At 43.0% G+C, this 27475-nt stretch overlaps 1 protein-coding gene across 4 annotated transcripts in view; it reads left to right on the forward strand.

Moving 5' to 3' along the window:
• The window catches only part of LOC110977987 (uncharacterized), a 71029-nt gene extending 49456 nt beyond the window's left edge, over positions 1-21573 (forward strand). For 3 of the 4 annotated variants that reach the window (XM_087129663.1, XM_087129662.1, XM_087129664.1), the window contains 9 exons: positions 9036-10470; positions 10823-10907; positions 11303-11396; positions 11706-11914; positions 12319-12472; positions 12744-12833; positions 13156-13293; positions 13724-15790; positions 17127-21573. In XM_087129663.1, the coding sequence (XP_086985789.1) occupies positions 9036-10470; positions 10823-10907; positions 11303-11396; positions 11706-11914; positions 12319-12472; positions 12744-12833; positions 13156-13293; positions 13724-15790; positions 17127-17297 (4443 nt within the window). In that variant the 3' untranslated portion in view covers positions 17298-21573. Of the gene's footprint in view, positions 1-9035; positions 10471-10822; positions 10908-11302; positions 11397-11705; positions 11915-12318; positions 12473-12743; positions 12834-13155; positions 13294-13723 lie in introns of all 4 variants that reach the window. The other variant, XM_022232623.2, reaches the window with a different exon arrangement.
• Positions 21574-27475: the final 5902 nt, after the last annotated feature.

A 27475-nucleotide genomic window follows, 5' to 3' on the forward strand; every position in this document is an offset into this window, starting at 1 on the left:
GATTTTCCTCTTTCTAGTTACAACTACCTGGTCGACTGTAAAACAAACCACCGCTGTTTGTGATGCAACCGAACTCCCACACATAAAGCCACAAAATCTAAATATTGCCCCAGTGAAAAATCCCTGTGGTGCATCGTGGCTATTTATATGCACCCGGCATCCATTCTGACCCATACTTATTCCCTCAAGCTGTCAACTTGTTGACGTCAATGAGAGTATTTTTTGTGGTATATTTTGTTCACTTATCACATCAGCTTGTCGCTCAACAGGTCCATCTATCATTTGAGATTTTGCCCGTTTCTTTTTGATATTCAGTGAGTCAAGAATGCCTTCAGACATGTGAGACAAAATTTGGTTTTGATCAGTACACTGTGGCGTGGAGAAAAATACCTACATGTAAACTAGTGGCTGTCCTTTTAAAACAATTTGTAATGAGTTTTGGTTTTTTGAAAGTGATTTATTGCAATTCATTAACTGTCCTTGGAATTCACCTTCTTACATGTATACAGTTTAATTTGTCTGGATTTACATATTTGTAGTGAACATTTTTAGTTTTTTACATGTCTGAAATCACCATCCATGACAGTCACTGTTTTCTTACAAAACACTGTTCTTCCATTCTGTTGCCACGACACAGCTTATGAGGTCAGCTATTTTGATGTCACAGTCGTGTATTTCCTGTTAGTGGCTGCTAAAACTAACGTTGACCATCGGTACAAAAGTAAAAATCCCACACAGGTGCAGTGTATCAGAACACTATGAACATGTACATGTAATAATACACTCGTGAAATACTAAATACAAAATGAAAATATGCTTAATAGGACAAATACCATTTTTTGAAAACGAATTTGAGATTGAGATTGTGTACAGGTTTGGGTAAATCTCGCTTCAATCCTTTTAATGCAATGGTAGCATGGTACAAGCTGAAACGGTCTGTGGCCACAGAAACTGGTGTGCATTGATGAAATGAAGGGGTGAAAGAGAAGCGAGAGAATTTATCAGGCGTCAGCTTCCAATTCCTTGCTTCTCTGCATGTGCACATTTGCCTATCACTTACAGTGCATGCAACAGTATTGTACAAATCAATAAGTGCCCAGTGTACAGGACACGCATTGATTTTTCATTTGCATTGAAGCTGTGTGCTTAATATTATGCAAAGTCTCTTATACCGTTCATGTATATCCAATGCTTGCTTCAAGCAGATTATCAGTACGTGTTTACCGGTGCATGCACCCATGTACATGCACTGCATTTACTGTACATGTACATGTGCAGCATGAAAAGCACCTGTACAGTATATTCTATTAGTTTCAGTTTGCACACCTGCTATTGTAAAAGACATGACTGTTCAAAGAGTGTTTAAATACATTGGTACATGTGTTGTGATGATATACCCATATGTCCCTCTGATGCGTTAAGGTTTTCCTGGCGAACATGCTCATGTACGGTACATGTTTAGCATGTATTGGGTACATTGTACGTGACGGTTTGGTGCAGGGAAAAAATAAATTAATGTCAACCCAGCTCTGGGAGAGCCACAGTGCACGTCATACCGACTTTTACACATTTGCAGATTATGATGAAGTTTCATTTGAATGGACACAAAAGTCGACAGAGGTACAATGTACATGTAAAATGTACCTGAGATTGGTACATGTACAGTTCAATTTTACACCTGTAGGTGATACAAGTACTGGTACAGTACATGCAATGGGCAGTATTGCACATGTACATGCAGTCTAGGCAATTTACATGTAGCAGTAAGTGTTTGAAAATTTGTAACAAAATCTGCCTGGTGTAGCCTACTCCAGGTATCAGACACTGAGTCTAGTGCCAGCTGAGAAAAGTACAGTTGCCTCTGGGTTGTATGTAATTACACAGCCTTTTACATGTAGGGAATGACCGGCACTGTCCCCATTCTAAAGCTATCCCTGACCGCAGCACACACCCCCTGTTCTCACCCAAGCAGGTGGTCCACTTCAAATCAGGTTGGTCCCATAACAGGAGGTCAGGTAGGGTCACAGTTTGATGGGGCTGGACGGACATTGGATAACAATGCAGAAGGATGGAAGAACCCCTCACTGGATCCATGCTACTGGTAGATCCTACTACAGTCGAATGTCATTAATGAGAGCACTGCTAATACAAGATTGTGAAATATAGCAAGGAAATTTGTAGGTCCCAATCTTTTGTTTTTCATTATTCCCCTATACAGTGGTTCCTGCTCTAACAAGGCAATTTGCCGAGTTCAAAGGACCTCTTATTAACGAGGTTCGACTGTACACCTACCTACGGTACAGTCGGTACCGTCCCGAGAAGGCTTGTGGTCTGAGAAGTCTTTCCTTTGAAATACCAAAGACTTGTGACAACATAGCCAAGTACATCATATACATGTATGTACCTGTACGTAGATCTCTCTTGCTTGTCTGTCATATTTTGCCAACCAGTGGCTTGTATACATGTACTAGCCAGTATGGCAGGCCATTGGCAAAATGTTTATCCACAAAATGTCAAGAGTTACATGCAGCTATCGAAATGCCAGATTTCATTTACATACATGTATAAATGTATGACTACTAAATGGAAATGTGACCCTCTTTACATGGAAGTAATGTATGTACTTTTTGAGGCAAAATCATGCACCAGTCAATGGTGATATTTTTCCACACTTTGGCTACCCTTACAAGTGTAGTAGGCATATGAACAGGGTCTGTTTCATACGCCACAATGAAGCACAGAAATTGGCCTAACTTAAAAAATTCTTACCCTTGAGAAATAAAGTTTAGTAATTAAGAATCTTCCATCAGTGCTACACAGTGCAACCTTCCATGAGAGAAACTGGTTTTATTCAGGTTCGACTGGTAACTCAATTTACGTAACTGGGACAAAATGTGACTAATCTCCTTCTGGTTCCAAGAGGACGCCCATAATTTCCACTGGATCTAGAAGCTGTCTCTCCCCCACCCTTGAAGTTGTCAGTGTTTGTTCTCACTTCTCTTGACAGGCTCATGGGTCAGTGAACATGTCACTGCTACTATATCTCTCAATCCTAGCTTTTTTTAACTTCACAAATGATAGATTACACAACATTGTACCACACTCTTGAAAGATAAATATTGTGTGAACTCGAAGAAAGTGTTCGGAGCTGGTATCACACTGTCATTTGGGATTAAATGTACTGGTTTACATCCATTGGTTTCTTCAAATACTGTCTTTGCTGTGCCCATGCAGAAAAAAAAACACCTTCCCGAATGTTGCAAAGCAAAAGAAATGCCTTATCGTTGGTCCACCTGCGACTTATACCATTGCTTACCAGCTGCGAGCCATGCCACGTTCAGAAGAGGGACTTCCCCTGTTCCTGCTTTGGATGGCTCCGTGCCAAAAAGTCTGTTCATTCATGCAGATGCCATTCACGCATCGTCATCGTACGCACGGTTGTTTTGCTGCGGTTGGGGGACGTATTATACATGTACATGTATTTGTATGAGCTCTTATAGACCATCTCAAGAACAGGACTGTACCATCCGCGCCGTGCCGGGGTGTACCCATAACTGAGATCCGTTGCCATAGCCAGTGGATGCAGAAATTATTTGTCGTTCATAATGTGACCCTGTGATTATAAGACAGAAAGCAAGTTCATTCTGCTGTGTACCGGTAGCTGTCATTACATAACGTGCTTTAATCATAGACCAGGAAATAATGAACAGTCGTAACCAGTCGCACTTTGAAAGAAGGCCGTTTAATTATTTCAGTGGGAGTGGCAGAAATTTATTGTGGTACTTAGGTTCTGTTGCCTTGCTTCAGGCTTGTGTTAAGTAATGTGCCCACCTCTCTGGAGTGACGCGACCCCTCGCCCATCTATTTTTGTTCGGAGGGGTTTCCCGTCCGTTTTTTTTTAATTTTTCTTTTGGCCCTGTGCCAGCCGAATTGGGTCACCAACAATAAATGTCATTCGCTATGGAGGACGGCGGTGGGTTGCCCTCGAATCGGAACAGGCCGGTTCTGTGATAAGAATACGGGACTGTTCACATTTTGACCACCAGTACCGTTCGGAAAAAAATTCCTCGCCTATGGATGTTTGACTTCTCTTGGCATATTTTGACATGGGGATGGGTTTGTGGTTGGTTTCTATTTCAGTTGGCTTTGACTGGCTACGGTACAAGTGTAGGTACCTGCACTGTTGCATCTGTTGTGACAAGTTTGTGCAGGATGCATCAGCATTTCCGCACATCGTACATTGATGCCACTCAAAAAGGGTAACCTGATATAATAGGAAAGTGGTGTGATGAATTCTTGTGCTGCACATGTGTACTTCCTGCTTAACCCTAACACTCCCAAATCCTCCAATTCTAATACGATTTTACACACACCCTAGGGGGTTAGGGTTAATGGTCCTGAACTGCAATGTAACCTCATGTACATGTATCAATGCATGTGTTGTCTAAAGTGTGCACAACTTGTTTGGTTTGTTCTTGACCTTGTGCCTTGTTGAGTCTCAACTCAAACTCTTGCAAGGAAACTTCCTCAATTAACAACAAATTCCAACCTGCCCTGAATACAGTGGTGCAGTCTTTTGTAGTTGGGATCCATTTTGCCAAGGGTGGCTGGACAGTAAAGTTCATCAGAGAGCAGTAGTTTAATTTAAAACTGGGTGCTTCCATGGGACAATTTTGGGTTGTTGGAGAATTTAAACTGCCGGACACCTGTTGTGTATGTTTGGTCATTCCAGACATTTTCAGTCCAATTTCCTTGTGTCTCTGTTACATCTGACATATGATTTTGTTTGTTTAGGGCACATCCTTCACTTTCCAAGACTGATTAAGAATTACCTGCCAAACAAATAGGTCAGGTGTCTTACAGAGACACAAAAATGTCACACTTTTGGACTCCAAAGATATAGAATGAGGTCTATGCACACCCTTGGCAGGATTTTGCTCAAACATACCACAGATACATGATCATGTCATCTTTGATAATTGCACATGTGCTGAAATATTTAGAAACACACATTGTTCAACCATTCATTTTACCAATACAAACTGTAGACAATCCACTTTGCAATAAATAACAGTTTCAGAAGCAGGGAGTCACATGTTCACTTAATTTAATCCACCCATATGGGATGGCCATACAAGACAAATTCCTAGGGAATTGTGCTGTGGCTACAGTACATGGACATGTATTTCCCGGTTCATTTGTGGGTACACAATCTAGTCCTGCCACCACCCTCTGCCTTGTCAATAAAGGTCAGCCCAGCGCATGCTGGTATCCAAGGGCTAAAGGTTACTCCTGGATAAATACACCCAGGCTGGGAGCTGATATCGATATGATACCAAGCAGACAAGAATTTTTTTTTTCTCTCCCATTATTATTATTATTATTGCTGCATGTTCAGCTAGGGGGCAGAGCAGGTGGGAACTTGTCCATTGTTTGTCAAATAGACTGTGGCTTTCTACAAAGGGTCAGCGCAGTTGTACAGGAGATTAAAAGGTGTTTGGATGGCACACATTCCTGTGATGTGTAATTGTTTTGACACGGGCAGCGTGTGCAGCTCAGACTTGTACAGGGTAAATTTTTTCCCGCCAGAAAAATGTCATTGTATGCATTGACACATACAGTGTAAAAATGTAATCAATTAGCAAGCATATATTGAGGGCCTGCAGTGGACTCACTGGTGCGCATTAAAATTGAATAATCCTATAAATTTGTACTTACATAAAAAAGAACACACAGAGAAACAAACAAGTGATCACAGAACCTGTCCATGTACACTCAAACCTCATTAAGTAGGTCCTCAGAACTTTGCAGATTACCACGTTTTGACAGTAAAATTGTGTTATCAGGAATTAAAACAATGAAGAATAATGGATTTGGACTTACATGTTCATGTACATGTATACATTTCCTCATTGTAAGCAGGATGTATAGTAGCTCTCAGAAACGTATTCAAGGGGTAATATAATTTTAGAGTTTTTTTTTCCTATGTACAACTTACATGTGTAGATGTGAGTTGTGACTGAATGTTTTTTAAGTCCAAACAAACTCTTGTTCATATAAGCTGTAAAACATCCGTGGAGGGTCCCTGTTGTATTTGTGGGTCTGGTCGTGCTGTTGTGTTGTCTGCAACGTTTCTGTTTTCTCAGTCACATGTCTATTTTTGTCAACCCATTTTGGTAGAGTTGGTCTCTCTGGTGTTGTTTGATTTGTGAGTGCCATATGTGGGTCCCCTAGTCATTCCTTGTTTGTTGTGATCAGGGGTTTTTTTTTCTTCTTTATTGGTAAATAAATGCCTGTCTAGCCACCTCGTTACAGTCTAGCACTCCGGGGTATTTGCACTCCAGACAACCAAAAGGTGCACCCGACTGGATCCCTCTTAATCCTTCCCAACCTACCCACCCCCCCAACAGGCTAACATTTTTGCTCCCATTTCGAGTTTGGCCTCAGTCGCCTATGTACTTTTGTGGGTGGAGCCAGTAGCCACAGTGATGTGAGACACACTATGTCTGTTAAAATGAACATGTTCTGGGATAGACGTTAGTTAGTCACGTTCATATACATGTATGTATACGTGAGGGCACTCACTGGCACTGTACATGTAATTCACATCAACACTCTCTGGACATTTTCCTTGAACAGTCTCCATCGAAGAACACGATTAAGTACAAACAGTGATTAGGGTAAAATGCTAAATGTTCATTTACAGGCAAAATTGCTGATATTTTTGTATCCAAGATTGCATTCTTTGCATGTTTTCTTTTGTTAAAAAGCTGTGCATGCATAACAAAGACATGGAAGACATACTGTACATGTACATGTGAGTGTAGGACAGCTTTTCTTGTGATTGGTTGCATGTCAATTTCTGGTTGTGGTAATTGTGCAAAATGCCTCCTGCAGCAACAATGTACATGTAGATGCAAATGAGACTTCACAACCTTCACAGTGTGTTGTGATCAGGAAGGAAAAGAAAATTAGTTGCGTTCCTGTGCCACCGGACGTGGGCTTTTTGCTTACAGGAAGTTCCCTAATGGACCCGTACTTGGATATTTCTTTTCCTTTTCGAAGGCACCGTGTAGGGTCATGTACAGAGTGTGTGTACACTGTACATGTGCCAATGGTGTGTGTTTCCTTTTCAATGCAGCAGGGTCTTTGGTCTTTCGAGAACGACATTTTTCCACCCTAAAATCACATGATATAACATTGTAAGTATTGTCGGTGTAGTGTCTAGCTTTGCAGTAATCATTCTGGTACATGTCTCGGGCCTTGGTGTGGGCATGAAGCAGGCGTTTACAGGCTGTATTCACAGGTTTCCATTTCATTATGAGTTGCATGTGCATTGTGGCTTTTGTTTCTCACTGTGAAACTCTCTGGATACTTTCCCAGATTCTGTGGCATTTTGATGGATTCAGGACCATACCGTACATAAAGTAGCTTCTTTTACTTTTTTGCAAGAACCAAAGTCCCAACGCCTGTTTCACTGCTAAAGAATGCGTTGGTTTACCGCACATTGCTGGATTACGGAAGATTCCGGAAGCTTCCTCATAAACAGATGCCATGGAGTCGGTGACAACACGGTTCGCTCTCGTTGAGGACTAGCCATGTCACCTTGCTCTAACCAGAACCTTGTTAGAAAAGGACTGGAAAACAAGAAAAGCAAATGAATTCGGGAAGCTTGAGACTTCAGTATTTGTCCTTCATATCCAGATTTTGTTAGAAATCTTTTCTATAACAGAATTCACTATGCATGTACCGGTACTGGGAATGTGCAGAGGATTCATCCAGGGTATTTTACTTACATGCAGAACCTTAGACAAAGGCATTTTTATCTCATGAACTGAAAAAAATTTCAGATTTTCTTCTAAGTTATTGTCATTTTTAGTTCTTTATTTAAGCTTATGTCTGTGGCTGCTATAGAGATTTGATTTCAAACTGCAAGTTCAGTTTTTCAGTCATACCGGTACGTTATAAAAGGTTAGAGAAGTACCGTAGTGTAAAACAAACAGCCACTTTGAAACTGAAACTGAAATCGCCGCTTGCAACCATGTTTATTTCGATGGTAAACTTAGATTAATTTCACATGTATTGTGTTAAAACTAATTTTTCTTCTCTTAATTACATGCATATCAAGCACAAACCCAAAAAAATACATTTAAAAAATGAAAGCTAATGAAAATTTTAAACAAATGCTTCTTCCTGACTGATGTTTTTGTTATGATTGTTAACGTTTCTCCAACGAGTCGGCAATATGTGGCTTAGTCACTGTGTTACTTTTAAGACAGCCAGTATGTGTGGTGGATATCATGCTCCGATGAGCGCAAGCTGCCTTCACACAAGCAATAAAAATTCTCTTAATACCAAAGGTCAGATCGATAATATAGTCCCTCATTATGCTGGCCTGGGTGCCTGGTGCATGCATACATGTATGTATATGTGCGTGTTGGCAAGGGGCCATTTGTTAATGGGTGTCCAGTCTCATAATTGTCTTGCTGTTCACCTGCGTGCGCAGCTGTGAGCTATGAGTCATATAGATGTGCTTAAGGGCGCGGCATTTCAAAACAGAAATAATGTACATTTTAGCATGTCTTGGAAAAGCACTCGCACTTTTCTGTATATTTGTACAAAAAATTAGGATGTAAAGTGAGTTGACTTGTTTATTTGTAAAGTATTGAAGCTTTTCTGTGTTGATAACCACCATTTTGGAGATGGTGGTGTGTGTGAATGTAATCATGTGAGAGTATTTATACACTATTATGGTAAGTGGTACTTACTGTCTTTGCTTCCAATGGAGCATGCTCGTGTCATGATAAATACCGGTCTGATTTTTAAAAAATGTGCCTAAATGATTGCACATACATTTAACTGTGGTCATGTGCTTCATGGCATGTTGTCTTTCCAAGACTTTTCAGCCTCTTGGTTACCAAGACCTGGGACATTTACAACTGTATGAGGAACCCCTTTTTCTTATTTTTTTTTATATCAGGTGAAGGAAACCGTATTTTGAAAATTTGTTTCTATTTTTGGTGTTTCCTGTGCAGAATGGCCCCATTGAGAACCACAACTCCCCACCCACCACTCTTCCTCTTCACAACAGTACGGCTCCAGATTACCCAAACTCCGACTCTTCCACTGCTGTACCCCCTCCCAACATGAGCTGGCCCCCGCCTCCCCCCATGGTGAACGGGTACAGCAGCAGCGAGGGCTACCCAAAGATGAACCACTTTCCTCCGCAAGCTGAAATGGCGAAAGCCGCCGAGAGGGAGGGCCGGAGGGAGCCCATTGAGGCAGTGGGCGAGGGGGGTGTGGTCAGCATCAAGAAGGAACAAGGAGTAGGGGAGGCGGTGGGTATCCCTGTCCCAGCCCACCACCATCACCATCACCACCACCCCCATGCCAAGTACGCCTTTGCAGCCTCCAGCAAGCCGGACAATGCAACCACTCTGACCCCATCTTCAGGAAAAGGACCCGGGGGTTACTCTGCGGCACCTGTCACGGCTACAGGCAAGCCAACAGGCAGCCCTTCGCCACCTACGCATGGACAGTACTTTGACAAGAAACTGCAGCTGCAGAGCAGTGCTGCAGTAACGGCCAAAGAGGCGCTGCCTCCGATGCTGAACAGTAACCACAGCCGGTCATCCAGCATCCAGTCCTACCCGTCATTTACTTTCCCAACTCTCGGCTCATCCAAGCCGAGCAATCCGCCGACTCCCACCAGTCATATCCAAGACAGGGGCACACCTGACCACAAAGGAAGCAATAGCACAACAACCCCTACATCATTGCAATCACCATCCTCAGAGAGGAAAGCCCTTTCTCCTGTGGATGCTGCCGAATCACTCCTCTCCCTCAGCTCTTCTATATCAGCGCGGCATTTCCCCTTCCCACCCGCTCACTTCTCAGGGAATCACGAGCAGCGACCCCACGAACAGCGCCCCCATGACTCTCAACGCCCTCACGAGAAGCGTCCGCCCCCTGGCTTCCTCAGCAGTGGGCCTTCCTCTGAGTCCCCATCCCCTTCTGTTGCAGCCATCTCTTCTCTTCCAGTTTCGTCAAAATCCGAACACTCCTCAGAGAAGAAGTCCAAATCAGAGAAGCACCACCGGACAGACTCCAAGACCAAATCTGACCACAAGGGTCTCAAGGCAGAGCACAACCGGCCCAGCGGGATCACGTTACCTCCAATGACTGTGACCGGTTTCCCCGGCCTGCCGGTTCCCGGCGTCATGCCACCCGGCTCACAGAGCGGCATCTCAGCTTCAGCCGCCATGAAATCCACCGGCCGTTCCCTTTACCCTCTGCCCAGTCAGACACTTCTGGCATCCTCCACGAAGCCCAGCACTGGCTCAGAGGCAGGAGAGAGCAAGGCCACTACAGACAAGGACCTGACTCCACGGAAGCTGACTCCGGCTGAGCTCCATCGGAAGATGCTGGAAGAGGACATGAAGGAGGAGATGCCCGACTGTGGATGCTTAGGTGAGTCGAGTAGCACTCTTACCAGGTACATGAAGGCCAACTCAATGATGCCTTGTTTAGTGGATTCAAATCAGTGTTCAAGCCAGCCCTTAGGGTTTTGCCAATCTCTGTTTATCCCAGAGTTGGGATGTTTCCTTACATCACATCTCTATGTTCTACCACGGAGCCATCAAATCATGCTGTGGGGAAACATTTTATGTTTTCAATTTTACATTAGATTAGAAACCCAAGCTTTCCAACCTAGAAATTAATATTAATCTGTCATTATTCAAGGCTTTTGATCTCTGCTTTATTCTTATTTTAAAGCTCATATAAATTCAGACAAATTTTTTTTTGTTCATATCTGATACAGAGAATGATCGTGATGAGGCACCGTACTACACACATCTTGGAGCAGGTCGGTCTGTTGCAGCAATCAGAGAAATGATGGAGAAAAGGTGCGCAACCGTCCTAAGGACCGTAATTCTTTTGTTCAAATGTGTCACCAAATTTTCATTGTGAACCATCACGATGCTTTGTCATGTACCCAACTCCTTGAGAAGAGACCCATTCAGTAGTCTGTTGGCATGATTGTTATTCAGTTGTGTTTAACAGAGACTTGGTACCAGACGTTCCTTTTGTCACCCTTTTTGTATGCAGCACAAATATGGTGGACTGTCAGTAGATACATGTAATTAGATTTGAGACTTGCGATATCCCATACAGAATCTTGATATTACAAATGTGCGAAATTTTAGCTCTATGAAACAAACACAACTTACCAATGTAAGCTAATAACTGATTAAGTCTTTTAATGTGGTGACCACACTGTTTGGATTTCCTAAACTCCCAGGTTCGGCCACAAAGGTAACTGCATTCGGATCGAGAAATTGGTTTTCTCCGGGAAGGAGGGCAAGAGCTCCTTGGGCTGTCCCATCGCAAAGTGGGTGAGTGCAGATGGATGGGCTTTGCAAGTGACAAAAGGTTTGGGGCTGTAGTCATGTCCATCACAAGACTCGTCACAAGATGCCGGATGAACAATGACGAACGGATTTGCTTTGGTCAAAGTTCGTGTGAATAGCTTGTAACTTGGCTTAGGAATGGATGGCTTGTTACAAAGGGACTTCGTGGTGGGCTTGTTGACTAACGTCATCGATTGGTGTGATGTTGTGATGTCATATACAACCAGCTACCAGTAAACACATTAAGACTGGCCACGAGTTAGCTCAAAACTTTGTTTGCGTTTATCGTGTTAGATCTTGAGACGTTCAGGACCAGAAGAGAAGATCTTGGTGCTGGTGCGAAATCGACCTGGCCACCACTGCGAGACGGCCTACATCATCATAGCCACTGTTGCCTGGGAGGGCTGCCCTCGCAAGGAAGCAGACAACCTGTACGACATATTGACCCAGACGCTTCCTTCTGGAGCCATCCCAACTGTGCGCCGCTGTGCAGTCAATGAAGAGTAAGTGTCCGGCATCATCACCTGATGGGACTTTCCTGTTTGAAGTGAACTTCAACTTTAAAAAGCCTTTGGCATCCACAAAAAATTGTAGATGACATGACAAGTTTTCAACTGATTGTGCACAAAACTCTTCGATCCCCACTTTGCATTGTGGACATGGTAGAGGAACTGTAGATGGTGCTGTATGACAATACACAAGCAGGCCCGTGTGTATGAGGTCCAGAACACAGGGCCAATTTTCAACAGAATGTGTACAGTCTTACAGTGTGGTGTGCAATTTAGATGGGGTCCACATGCCTGAACAGTCAACTGAAATATGGACATCTTCGTAATTGCAAAAAAGGCCTAAACTCTTAGGGTTTCGTAGGCAGTGGTGTCAGAAGTTCCCGTTTTTTCATTTGCAGAAAGACCTGTGCCTGCCAGGGCTTTGATCCTGAATCTTGTGGCGCCTCGTTCTCGTTTGGTTGCTCCTGGTCAATGTACTACAATAGCTGCAAGTTTGCTCGCAGCAAGACACCAAAGAAGTTTAAGCTGCAGGATAATGCCGATGCTGAAAAGGTATCCCTTCTCTTCAGCATGCACGTCACAGACCAGACAGCGAACCAAAAGTTGCTACTAACTAACTACTACATGTAGCTTAGGAAATGCACCGTGTGCCTGCATGCTAAAATTAGAGCATAATACATGCATACTTGTTATAGACTAAAGTAGCCACTGTATTTTCTGTGGAAAGCTAATGACGTTCAGGTGAGAGTGGTTTGTTTAGTTGATGCAGTGGTTGATGTATGGACAAGTCTGCACTTCAGCGTTTTTCCTTTTCTACCTTCAGGAGGAGATGTTGGAGAACAAGCTGCAGTGGCTGGCCACAGAAATCTCTCCACTCTACCGACAGCTGGCCCCAGATTCCTTCCGAAATCAGGTTTGTGCAGGCAGGCAGGCTTTCTTCAATTAAATTGCCAGATTGGTTAGCTCTTTACGTTGTTCTTTCAGAAACTACCGGGTGTGTGAAGAATTTTGTGAGGTACAGTAAGATAAAGCTCAGTCGGTATTACGTACAACTTCAGTTTGGAGGCCTCCCTATCATATGCCTCATACGTTCAATCAGTGAAGTTAAAACTGACATCCTATATGTATCTATCCCAGTATTCAATTTTTGAATGTTCTCTCAAGTTGGAAGCATTCTCTCAGAGTCAAAAAGACAAAGTGCAGGACATCATTCTTCATTTTTCTTTTATCATCAGGTTTTGTTTGAGAAGATGGGGTCCGAGTGCAGGCTTGGATGGGGTGAGGGTAGGCCGTTCTCTGGCGTCACGGCTTGCATGGACTTCTGCGCTCATGCCCACAGGGACCAACAGAATATGAACAATGGTTGCACAGTGGTAAGTTTCATTGAGTCTGTGCCCACCGTGATCTGTCATTATCAAAGTTGCCAAGAGTTGTTGAACGGCCTTTTCATTTACTTGAACGGAATCTTTAAAAGTACAATCATGACTTCTGTTCACCTCTGTGTTCAATTTTTTTTTGTTCTTGCTTGGGATTTTTCAAGCCATTTATGATTTTATGAGGAAAGTAGGGATACAACCTTTTTAGGACAAACCTTGAAAGCATTTTGGGCCTCCTCCAGTTCATAGAGTTGGGGTTGGTTTGATCATTTGAGTGACAGGAATTGGTGAACTAAGCGTTACTGTTTGACAGACGTAGGGTCAGCCCTTCTGGAACTCATGGTTGAGAATTGTAATGATCGTAATCACACGATCATAGTCGTATCTTCTCTGGCACCTCAAAACTGATTGTGTCTTTCTACAACAGGTGGTGACATTGACAAAAGATGAGATTCGGGACCGTGTGCCGGACCCAGGCGACGAGCAGCTGCACGTCTTGCCTCTGTACTACTTAGACAACACTGACGAGATGGGCAGCATGGAGGGCCAACAGGAGAAAGTGCGACGTGGCTCCATCGAGGTCTTGACCCACTACCGGCACAAGTCCAGGCTCCGACCCAAACAGGACCCGGTCATCCCCAAGGGTGCACAAGTCCGTACAAGCAGGCATGGGGACAAGAACAGCCCTAGCCGTGGCAAAGCTGCAGCAGCAGCTGCGGCAGCTGCCGCGGCTAGAGCAGCAACACCGCAAGGCAACAGCCATCATCAGAGCAGCCACGCCAGCAGCAATTCGAGTCACAGAGATGCTGATGCCAAAGCCTCCTTGGCAAAGAGCAGCAAGGAGCAGTCCACGTCTGGGACCACCTCGTTGCCCTCACAGTCCCAGGCCCAAGTCATGCAGATCCCCCCTCACCTGTGGCCTCAGTACCAACAAAGCGTGGAGCAAGTCCGGGCAGCATGGCCCGGCGTTGAGCTGACCCCCAGTAGCTTGGCTGCAGCGGCTGCGCTGAGGCCGGAATTGCATGCCTTACACCCAATGATGTATGAGAGCATGCAGCGGGAAGCCATGCAGATGAACGCGGCAGCCGCTGCCGCAGCAAGCTTGCACCCGGAATGGGCCCGCCTGTACCCACATCAACCCCGTATGTTTCTCCCACCTTACGCCCATCCAGGTATGGTGGGGCTGGCAGCCCACGAACACCTACAACAGAATCAGGCCCTGGCTCGCTTCATGAGTCAGTACGGCAATGACCCCTACATACTTGCCCACCCCTACATGCGCTACCCTCATTTTACCGGACTCTCCATGGAAGATGTCAAACCCGACATGAACCAGCTGAGTAACCTGATGAAGGCGTCGAGCAGGAGTGAGCGTGATGCACTGTACAACACCTTCAGCATGAAGTACGGAGCACAGCATCCAGGGGCAGCAGCTGCATCCGGGTATGGCAACTCCCGGGTGGACCAAATGGACTTGAGCAGAGACCACCACACTCCCAGACCGAGCACCTCTTCATCTGCAGAGTCCAAGTACACTCAAAACCCACCCCCAAATGGGCTGAGGCAAGATCTGAGTCACCATCCACCTGCCAGCCAAGCTGGCCACAAGGATGGGATTTGGCGGCCACCAGTCTTTCAGAACAGCCCCTCCCGTGAGAGCACCCCATCCCAAGAGCATCACAGTTACCCGAACCAGGGCACTCCCCCTTACGGATCAGCATTCCATGATCGGAGTAAGAGCCAAGGGGATCAAAGGAGTGCTTACCCACAGGAGGGTAGCCACCAGCACAGAGACTATCCAAGCTTTGGTCATCGAGAGCCCTCATCTGCTTCACAGAGTAGGAATTCCTCTGACAGTCGGCAGTATAGCACCTACCCACAACAACAAGCACACCAGGAGCACAGTACAGCCCGACGTGATCTTTCTCAGAGCTACCCATCACAAGACAGCAAACCATACCCAAGGCTCCATGAAGTCTCAACTCCTTCGACGTCCTCCCACCAGCAACAGCACGATAAGTCAAAAACGATTGCCGAGCATCTACGACTCATGGAGGCAGCCGGGCCAAGTCCCAGCAACCCCACCCCCTCTGCACTCCCTCCCCAGCCCTCCCCGAAGCCAGAGGAGCCCCAGGAGATTGAGTGCATCTCGGACAGCGAGGAGTGCTTCCGGGACCCAACCATCGGAGGCGTGGCCATTGCGCTCTCCCACGGCTCCATCCTGTTTGAGGCTGCCAAGCGCGAGCTCCACGCCACCACATCCATCCGGAACCCGCACAGGCAGAAGCCCACGCGCATCAGCTTGGTTTTCTACCAGCACAAGCACATGAACTTCCGTCACCACGGCTTAGAGGAATACGAGCGTAAGATGCAGGCCAGGCAGGATGAAGCTGAAGAGACAGCCCGGCTGAATGGAGAAACGCCTCCCCCACGCAAAGGTCGCAAGCGACGCCTCTCAGCCAGTGATGACACAGTCATCCCCGACAAAACCAAGGTAAAATGCAGCTCTGCATCCAAGAAGGTACCAACAAAGCATGCCCAGACACCTGTTACCAACACAGTCACGACTCTGGCCTCCACAGCTTTCCCAACAGTAACAGGGCCGTACCAGAAATGGGTGTAAAACCATGCCATTCTGTGGTCAAGCTCCTAGCCACCAAACTTCATTCCCAGTGCTGACCACTAGAGTTTATGTTCATTGTTGTGTTGCCCTATAGGATGGACTTTGTCTATCTCAAGTTACCATGCTGGAACACGTCTTAAGCATATTCGCATGATTGGGAACTAGACTTGTGTTGAGAATTTTGTAGTTACACTTTGTTTTTTTTGGGGGGGTCATAGAACTGCTCACCACAAAAGCCTCCTTAGTGCAGGAAAAGTTTTGCTCAGTAAACACAAGTAATCAGACGAAATGCCATTTGTTAAGTAATTTCTGTAGCTGTTGCTTTTGGGTGAGCATGAACTTTGACTAAGCTCCACAGAACTGGCTTTGGGTTTTGCAGGTGAGTCTGTAAGCTGACAGTCACAATTATTGCAGTGCAGCATGGGATAGCACAAGAATACTATCCCCCCAACCATACATGATCATAGCGTACACGGTCCATGGGGAACTAGACTTGTACTATAATTTGTATTGGTGCATACATGTCGTTGACTTTAACACAAGAGAGTTTCATGAGCACTAACTACCTTGACTTTTGTGCCAGGAACTTACTTGAATCGTCTAAAGTCTAAAGGGCATTGAGCCCTCATGGAAAGCAGCAGCCAGCCAGGCTTTACTTTGCTCAATCCTACAAAAGCCTCCAAAATCTCTTGGTGGATTTTGAAGGAACTTGGAGGGTTGAGTTTATTTTGTACAGGTGTTTTTAGAATCTTATAGCAAAAAAAAGAACATGAAATTTGTCACCAGTCCTTATGCATTTAAACCAGCAATGCCTCTGCTATGCATGCTGACTGACTGTACGAGCTTATCCACAGTCCAGTCCTCAAGGTCAGGGATTCTTTCCTTCACAAAATGCACTGAAATGACAAAGATGAAATTAGATCAAATTGAAAAACCGATTCCCCATTATCCTTTCTCTCTCTATGCTGACATTTGAATCGAAGAGCACCTTTGTCGCCAGTGATACAAAGTTCTTGTTTTTTTAAGACTGCTGCATAGAGCCAAGAGTAACGAAAGTAAGCTGCCACCCCTGGCTTGAATTGAATGAAATTACTCCTCCCAATCCATTCATCACCTTTGACTCTGCCAGCTTCATGCTCTGAACACAACACCCTGTGTGTTCTTTTTTTTTTCTTTTTCCCCACTTCTTTTCTCGCTCTCCTCTCAGCTCCAGTCAAACCTAGCTTTCTGGCCCGCCCCCAGCACAGAGCACCTGCCCGGCGTGGCCAGCCTCATGACGCCACCAACCAGCGCCCTCGCGCTCGCGCGCAACCCGGACAAGGTGGCCGGCCGCCCTGTTTGGCCGCAGGCCACGGGCGCCCGACCCCCACAGGTTTGACTGCAGTGTTGTAGAACTCGTGCTCGCTCTCCAGTCCCATCTGTCTTCTCGTAGTCCTCATTGTACACTTGACTGTCAGTGGGTAGCCTTTTCTCACTACAATACTCATCCTAGACCACCAGTGAAAGCACTACTCAACTACTGTAATCAACCGGCACTTCGTTTTTTCAAAACAGAAGTCTTTGTATCGAGTTTCACCTTGTTTACTTGACGTTGCTCACCAAAGAGTGCAAACTCATGAGTGTTAGTACTTACCTTCACACTGAACCCCTTCCTGACAGAGCTCGTACTTGCACTCGTCCAAAAATACTTGACTAGCCAGTATTTTATAATGCTACTTGCCCTGCAGGCTGGCTTTTGTACACAGAAGCTTAGTCTGACTACTTAACGTAACTTGTGCAATGTGATAAAGGCACCATGAAACAGTTGTGTTACTACGTGGATGCACATTTCTCTCTTCTTTATTTTTGTCAAGTGGAATCTGGCTGCGACTTCTTTTCCTGCGTGCCGTTGCTTTTGTTGAAAGTTTAGTGAGTTGTTTTGTTTTGTCTTCTCTGGCTGGACTTAGTGCGCTTTGTATTATTTTGCTTTTTGTTTTCTTTTATTTCGTACATTTTGCGTTGGAATGTCTTCCCATGTGCTCACCAGTGGCTGTCGGCATTGCATGGAGTGCTGGTATTAGTTAATTCTGGTCATGTGTAGCATGTCTGTTCTGATCATTCCAGTAAATGCACATTCATGCCTGAGTCTTGAAATGAGAATGTGCTTTTTCCCAGAGATGGTATTTGCCCCATTTCTGCAGGGTCTGTTATGGTCAAAAACTGGAATGGCTGCAGATTGCTGTGAAGTTCTTTTTGAATGTGACTTACCAAAAGGATCCAAAATCAATTTGAGTTACTAGCGAAGGCAAAAGTGACCCAAATTGTCAACTCTTACGTTTGTTCGTTTGATCCTGGTTATCATCTTCAAAGTGTATATTTCCCTCAATCGTATGCCCTTTGCAAATCATTCAACATCAGGAAAACAATAACTAGTATTTTATCACAGATTATCCGTAGTTTCTGCACTGAAGGTAGAGATATTTTTAAGCAGACCTATTCAACTTACCATTTTTTCTTACGCATCAATACCTCATGGTAACAAAGTACTTTTATATTGGTGCTCAGAGCTCGTAATTTTTAAAATATGAAAGTTTTAAATATATTCACAGAAACTGGTTCCACTGCCCAATTTTGGAACCTATCGTGCCCATTCAGTATTGTTCAAAAAGTATGTAGAAATGAAATTCTCACTTTTGCTGCATTGTCTGAGGGTCCCAGTAGTGGCAACTGTTCAGACATTAGGTCAACTGTAAATTGAAGTTTGTATGAATTTAAATAAGGAGAAAGATTTACTGATTCTGAAATGTAGCTGTTACCAGGCAGGAAGACAGATGTGGTGACCTGGTATGGGCAAACTTGAAGAGATGCAAGGGAATGGTCACTTGCTGTGGTCCTTTTGCCATTTGTTTCCATGGTTGATTTTTCACATGGAGCTTTCATACACAGAAATCGGCCAATATGAGAAAAGGTATGCCAAGTAAAATTGCGTTACCGGTTAGAATGTCATACTCGTCGTGTCATGGCTCATAACTGGTTCTCAGGTCATCCTTGCTTGGCTCAGTGACAATGTTAGCCCCATGTATTACTTGCATTGAAAAGGGTCTGTGAACGATTCTCCATGACGTCACCCTCAAACAGTAGTGCAGTGAGTGATGTCTAGCTAGAATATGTAAGCTAGGTGTGCATGAATGTGCTAAATGTCAGTCAAAATGTGACATCTTTAAATTTCATCTGCTGGAATGTACAAGGATGACTTGGTGCATTGCCAGGGATGTGCACCTGCTTTGGTAAATCTTTAGCAGAGGAGGGGGATAGGCTCTTCAGGGAACTTCAGAAGATTTCTGGTTCCTGTGTGCCTAGTGGGAGAAAGCAGCATGGCATGGCAGTTTGGATTGTACCGAAGTTTGAATAGCATTCCCATGTTTGCACTTGGGAATGCACAGTGTTTCAAATCTGTCCCAGTTGAGATCAGTTCCAAGTTAGAACAGTAAGATGTCCACTGGAGCATTGTTCAAATTCTCAAGGTTTGCCATGTAGAAAGAACTCTGTTGTGGTTCATATAGAGTGTTCGAGTTCCCCAAATACCTAATTGTACTCTCATTTACATTTTTAAACATCATTTATGATTTGGTGGTGAAGTGCATGCTGGGATGTATCTTCTCTAAGCCTAGTGTCTATTACTATAGTTTTTGTGCATAATGTTATGCAGGTTATGAATATGTATATTTCCAGTTGACCAATGAGCAACCAGTCATACTTCATGTGATACAAAAGGAACCATCTCATTGGACCAAGAACGATATGCTAATGTAAGATTTGTTAGAGGCAAGGGAATGTATATTTTTCTCTTCCTTGTGATTCTTTGTGGGAAATACGACTGAAATGATCGTGTGAGTTATCAATTAAAAAAAACATTTACAGGATTTGGTTTGTTTCCTCAGAAACAATTGAAAAGATGTACAAAATGGTAATGAGCGTAGGAGCAATTACGACTAAGTTATAGAGTGTAAAGTGTGTGAGTAGAAATATAGTTCAAATATTTGTGCTTTCTTTTTTTTTTTAAGTTATTTGGAAAGTTTTGTTTTAGACTAAAGAATTGTTTTGTCTTGTTTCCATTAAATAATTACTTTTGAACATTTCCAGTCAACTTCCCCATACGCAACTGACTGGAATTCCAGCGAAGCATTTTACGTGGTAAAGTACAAAGTCTTGTATACATTTTAAAAGTATGGATTGTAGATTTTTAAGGGAAAAAAATCAAGTTTCTGATGAAGTCTTATAATTCACAAAATCCTCTCTGACTAATCTCAAATTTTACTCGTGAAATCAGTGAGTCGATTCTTTTAGAGTGAGATTTAATCGATTTTAGTATGGATAAAGTAACGTCTGGTTACTTTTTATGTAAATTAAAGAAATTTACATTAATTGTAAAATTACCCTAGTTACTCTGTTGTACATATGTAAAATTTTTAAAGACAGAATAACTCAAAACCACTATAATTGGCAGGTTTTTGAGAAGAAATATGTATATATACAAAACCAAGAAATTACCCCCAATGAATTAGAGTCTTGATTCTCATGTAAAAAAAATGAGTGTTCAGTTTTAGCAAATCATGTCGAGAAATTTTATGATGTGTTTGTCTTGCTGCATTTTTATAGGCAAATTATAATTGGTTTTCAAGTGTATAAGATGAAGTTTTCAAGCAGTTTGGAGCTGTACACGTTTGTTGCATCATCGGACACAGTTTTTATGTTGTATTTTGTTCATCCTTATCCGATCTTAATTTTCATCCAAGAATGAATTTTCTTAAACCAACTATCTGCCGGTTTTCTCCAGATGAAAAGCCAGTCGCTAGCTTCTTGTACTGAGGATGGGTTTTATGGAAAAGAACATTTCTCTGCAGGTATGGAAATCAGTGTAAAATGTCGTACCTAATTTAGACTTCAAAAGAATTACCGTAGCAGACGAAATGTATATTTTTGTGAGTTCCCAAATAGAAAGTCAGTTTGAAATAATATCAAAATTGTGAATTCTGATGGATGAAATTACCAACCTATTTGTATACTAGTGTATATGTATGTACATTTGGTTTTCCATGCAATTTTTCTGTTTAAAAAACGAGGTCTTGTTTGACTAGTCTTTACCATTGTTTGTGTTTAGCTATTTTTTTTTCACAGTGTGTGCAGATTTGTGTGAGAATAATTCTAAACGGTATGTGCAAGATTCTAGACTACAGTTCCTGGAGTGAATGGCAGTGAAGCGTCAAATTTGGTTAAAATCCTGTCTTCTGTACATCAAAAAGAGACTTATTTCAGCTGTGTGGCTTTTTACTTTTCAAGATACCGACAATGTAGGGAAGAAACTCATCCCATCAAAAGTAGAACAACTCTGTTGTTATCTCGTTGACTTTTTCTCCCACTGAAATATCTCTAATTGTTACACAGTAATGGGGTTATGTGATCATGCCTGTGGCGTGTGCATTGTGTAGAATATGACAGTCTTCGACTTCGTAGCCAACTCTGGAGATTTGTGTTTTTTTATATGTAGAACTTCACCACTAAAAGTTCTTCAGCTGTACAGAGTGAAACCGCTTCTTATTTCTTTGTTATGGGACATGTGAAAACTTGTTCTTTAATTAAAACTGAGATGATATGCATCTCTAAGATCAAAAGAAGACTGTTGGCCGTGTTTTATTTATTTGTGTGGTGTCCAAGTTTTCAACCACTTGACTAGTCAATAATTTGAAAGAAGAATAAGGTTTGAAGTGGCAATTCGTCCATCACTGAGCCCCCCCCCCCCCAAGCATTGCCCCAACCCTTTTGGGGGGGTGTATTGTAAGACCCTATAAAAGTTGCAATCACCAGCAATATTTCTATGGGCTGTGTTCAGTGCAAATAGTAGTTGCACCTGTTGTTTTTATTGGTGGTGCCCCAGGGGTGGGGATGTGGCCACTTTGGAGATGACAATCGGTAGCTGTAACAACAGTGTGGGGTGTTTTGGTGAGCTAGTATTATAAGTCTGATTACTACGTACGTGCACCAAAGGATTGGAGAAAAAAATCCATTTTCTTGCATTTTTAAGTCTAACATACAACTGCTGCCAGCCGAAATGTACCAAATTCCGATTGCTCTCTAAGGATGATTTATGAAACCAGTCAATGTAGACATTAATGGCTGTAATATCAATTAATACTTGTGGGATTCTGGGAAGAAAGTTCATCCTTGTCACTATACACCGACCCTTGACTTGAGGCAAGATGCCCTTTTGTATTAGACTTTTAACATGAAACCATTCAGACAACAAAAACACCGTCGTTTTTCCAGATTGGATCAAGGTTTCGGGGCCTATTGTCTCTTGCTCTCCATTTTTTCTGAAACAGTTTGCCTAGTGTAGTGACCGCAAACACTTGAGGCGCTGGGGTGGTCTTGCTGGTCACTCAGCCGTAAAAGTTGGCCAGGTCACGGCCTGTTCTTCATTGTTCACGCACGGCGTGGACTCGGCGTTCGATATCGGCGGCTGTAGTGCAGTTTTTCAAGGCTAAATCCATTCATTTCTCAAGTTACTCTGACTATGCAATCGGATGTGACCGCAAACACATCATGTAGTGAGTTCAAGGACAACATGACAAACCCAACCACAGCAGGATTCACGTGAGAAAGAAAAGGTTATGTATATACATTTTAAGTACTGGTAAATAGTAAAGCGTACAGCAACTTGAAGCTTTCCTTGCAAAAATAGTTCAAAATATAAACAAGAATGGATTACACATTCCTATATCTTCAACTTTTGGGGCGTCTTTTGGAGGAAGTTCAGGAAAACTTCGCACAATCTCGTTCAATTTATACGGAAACCGTCCAAGTGATTGTTTAGTTTCACCTGACCCTCCCCCACTTCTTCGCCATTTTGTTTGTGTGACTCCGCCCAACTTTTGCCATGCTTGATTTCTCCAACATGAGGGCGCCCTTTTCCTCTAACTCAACCAGTCATTGCTCCATTCAATGGATGGGCTTTCAGCGCACCTCGGTGATCAGCCACACCGTTGCAGACAAAGATGCACTGCAAAAACTTGGGTGTTAAACTGTACACCCCCGGTGTTTTAAGAGGACTACACCAACGCTTTCCACCAGTGTTAAAAATTTTGGTGTTATTTGGTGTTACTTTAACACCCTCCATTTATTGTAACACTTATAGGTGTGGAAAGTAACACCAGCTATGTTAAAGTAACACCATACGGTGTTTTTATCTGATAACACCAGAAAGTGTTGATTTTAACACCACTGTTTTTTGCAGTTTGTGCGTGTCAGATAGGACCTTGCGCTAATCCAACAGGTTAACAGAAAGTTTTCTTTTCCTCAACTTTTTTTCTTACCCCTTTTCAGGGAAGGATTAAGGGTAACTTTATTGATAATTTCACATCCAATATTCAGGTCGCTGCTGTGTTTTGTGCGTGATATAGCTCTGCGCTTAGCTGTTATTTACCACATGATCGAGTTTTAGTCAAACTTGAGGTTGATGGTGCATACGGGATGCGATCAGAAAGTTTCTATAAGACCCATAAACTTGACTGACCAGACACGAATTGAAGTTTTTGCAGTAGTCATGTCTTCAAGGTCGAATTCTCGGGCAAACTGTTTGGTGATGTGTCAATTTGGAGGGATATTTGAAGGGTCTTTGGCACTCAAAAGTGCATCGAGAGAAGCCGTTTATCGACTACACCATTAGAAATCAGTTTCTGTAGGGGGCACTCAACTGATTTTTTAGGGGGGAGTGCCGCCGAAATCTACCCTTTATAAACTGCCTGACGGACCAATCTACTCACTTTAGATGGGAGGGGTCGGTTTACTCTATGTGACTCAGACAGGTCTAGTGTGGTTCGATCAGACTGTCCCTTTATCTTTTTCCTAAAAGTTTGTCGCCTGGCAGATATGTGGCTTTGATAAAATATAGGTCACATACATGATCGTACTTGTGAGTAACCTAGACAAAACCTCACTGTGTAAATTGCACCCACCATGTTTTCGGGAACTTTCGAAATCCACGGAGAAACGCCAAAACAACCATTGTTGCTCCGTGAAAAAATAGCCAGGGTTTCAGTCATGCGTGAGGTGCAACTGGTTTCCATTTTGCCCGTAGTCAGCGGCCAATGTTCCCTCGGAGAATTTGCCGATTGTTCTCTTGTCATGCTTCACGGTATATTTGCCAAGCGCTGAACAGTGTTGCCCAGGCGCGAATCGTTTATTTGCCATTTTCTTTTCCAGCATTTTATGACACCTTGTTCCACACGTACGACCGCCCAATTCCCCCGCCGCGCGGTTCATTATTCGTCAAGTTGCCTGATTGACGGTGAAATCGTGGTGCAAAGTCTAGGGGCTCAAGCTGAGTGGGATAGATGTACTCGTAATGTCTGGTATTTTGTCCATCATTCATGAATTTGCAGACTTGGCGGAAGCTGATTGGCTGATCGCGATCATGTCATTTCTGTCAACTGTCAAGCGATCGCTTTCAAATCAGCATATTACCTTTTAACGGAGTGGCATCTGTAGATGTTGTATTAACACCTCTTTGTAGATTTACTCCAAAAAAGACAAACAAAAGCAAAATTTTTTTTTTGCAGTTTTCAGAAATTGTTTCCATGTTTGTCATATTAGTTTCAAGAAAGATGTTTCTCTGTTTAAGCGGCTATACATACACAAGCATTTTGTTTGAATTGACGTGTGTACGAATTTTGAAGTACTGCTACATGTACATGTATTTGAAAAAAAAAACATTTTGAAGTTGTAACTTTTTTTCAAATAATTATGTTAGGTCTTGACAAGTAGCTCATTGGTAGAAGAAAAACGACAGGGACATTGTGGTCGAGTAAGATGCTGTTGTATTCAGATTTGTTTTGTGTATGTGTGGGCGTGAACTTTAAAGCAAACATAGCGGACAATGATGTACTTTGTTCAGACAGCTCAACGGTCGTTAATCCTTGGCTGTGCCGGCGAGACGTGCAAGGAACTTCAGACAACTTTGATCAATAACCGACGGCTGCTTCCTAGTATAGTGGAATAAGGGCATGGGGAGTAATTTTAGAGAGTTAAATTTACACAGTAATCTCTTCAAGGATGCAACAGTCGTCAGATGGTTTTACAGTCGCCTCATGACATGTACAGAGGCCGGGATGGCGGACTTGCGCGCCAAGAAACACTTTGCAATGCCGTTTCTTTGAAGAAAACAGAACCCACCGTACTCTCTTCCAAAATCTTGACTTTGAAAAGCATGTTCTAATCTTTGCTGATATGGATTTTTTTAACAATGCCTGCCCTCGCCTTCACTTTACTCAAGGAGCCCCTCAGCTCGAGCAGGTTTCGTCTTTGCGCACCCAAGATTATATTTAAACCACATACATGTACCAACATCAAGCGAAGATGTCGCAATTGTGTTTTTGATAATCCATGTGTTATTGCCATTTAATTTGCTTCACCAGATTTCGGTTTAGATTGTGCAATTACAACATCATTTCGACATCAAAAATTTGTTTAATAATTTGTGGTAACATTTGAAATACAGTATTGTATTTTAAACAGAGTTTGCCTCATTTAAACAATATAACCTTTCCGTAAATACTGACCTCCAGCGGCCGATATTCCACCAAAATTGGTTCCTCGGAAAACCCCTTCCTATAGCTACAACCTTATGGTCTCCGCAATTTATCAGATTTCTGTGATCTGTTTTCGGTCACAACAGGGTCAAAATCAATGCAGGTGAATGTTTGCCCAATCGGCAAATAAATTCACGGTAACGCCAACTAGTTGTGGTATAATCGTCCAGTCGCCTTATCTTGTAAAAACAAGAGAGACCAAGAGAGGTGACACGGGGTCAAAACTGACCAACGGGAAAATAAAGAAATATTGAATTTTATTATCTATCAACTTTGGATTTTGGTTCAACCTTGATAACTTTTCAAACATTTAAGTGTTCAATATCAAAATGAAATTTGTTTTCCAGTGCAACATCAATTCCTCCCCAAATTTTGGATTACATTCAGCTACATGCATCAGAATCGATCGGGATTGAAAATGATCTTGAAAAATTATGGTCCAGATTTTCTTGTGAAATGGTATATTTCGCATTCTTCCATAATCTGGTTTGTGGCGAGCCCTGGTTGTTGGGCTGCACGAGACCGGGATTCCACCGTGTGGTTTCATATCCGTAATCATTCCTCTCCCCGTGGGGTCGTTATCTTGATAAATTATGTCCACTGACCTCGGGTCCTTGACCACATTAGTCTGAACTTTAAGTTTTGAACAAAAGGGAAGATAGTCATAAGGTCAAGTCAGGCCTCGATCGCAACAAGAAAAGCTTTCTTTTGGATATTATTAAGCTGGCCTGTATTTTAGTGTATATGCTATTGTAACTTGTCTGGATTATTAACCCAACAAAGATGAGCTGACGATTATAGACAAGTTTATTCATTGCAAATTGTTATTTTAAATTAACATTGAGGAAAAATTCGGGAAACACTACCTCCGCCATCCGGTAACTTACGCACGTATGCACTCTGTATTCTAGATTGGCTCAGAAATTGGCGCAAAATTCTACCCTTTGAGAACTTTAGGTAACAAAAATGTCACTGTTCATAGTATGTCAATTAGAATAAATGTCAACAAGTTTTCACTGTTTTGGATAAAAGTGAACGACTGATTGATGGAACATAAGAAGTGCGACAGAGGTACTTTTGGTAATAATGAAACCATCATCCTGAAAACCCAGCTTTTCCCTCTAGAAAGTTGACTGAGTGTTAAGACATTTTACAGTGTGGTGTATTCATGTATAACGCTTCACGTCATGTCCTCGTGCAGTCTTTAACGATTTTTGTCCATTCCACACTCATTCGTGTATTTGCAACTCGAATTCCGCTGCTGTGTTAGCCTTTACTAAACTTTACATCCTAGTGCCACGAGCCGAGTGTTGACAGAACCTCTTAATTTCAGTCGTTGGTTAACTTCGTAGAAAACGAGCAGTAAGCAGGAAAGGTTGTTGCAGTAAACAGGTATTTATTGCACGCCTTCAACACCTTTCCATTCACCAACGTGCGACGAACTTTGCTCGTTTATTCTTGGAGCCAATGTCCAGTGACGTCACTGCAAACTACCTGACGTTTGCCGCGTTCCTTGGGGTGAAACGATATCCCAGTAGCCAGTTGTGCATAAATTTGTAACCTACATTTTGTAATGTTCTTGCGAGCTTCCTTAATGTTCACAGAAAGTTCTGGAATTCGGAGTTTTGAAGGGCTTGTTCTCTTCTCAGTTCTCAGAGATCGATCGGCGCATCGTGTTTAGGGCGAACATTTCGAAATACCTGAAACCTTTTAAAGTCTCCTCCAATGATCGGCGTAATTAACATGGCCCATCGTTAAAATGCATTTTACTAACTTTTGATTGGACATCACTGTTTAATTAAGGTAGCTTTCGACTTGAACAAGGCTTGGTGAAGAACTCGTCCAGGCAGTAGATAATTGTGGGCAAGTACTGCGGGGCAAACTGCAGTATCAAGCAACTGTTTGCTCTTATGTCCGTTAGTGTTACTCGAAT

This window comes from Acanthaster planci, linkage group LG19 (assembly GCF_054643075.1).
Source record: "Acanthaster planci isolate LZ-2023a linkage group LG19, COTS_SCS, whole genome shotgun sequence".
NCBI lineage: Eukaryota > Metazoa > Echinodermata > Asteroidea > Valvatida > Acanthasteridae > Acanthaster > Acanthaster planci.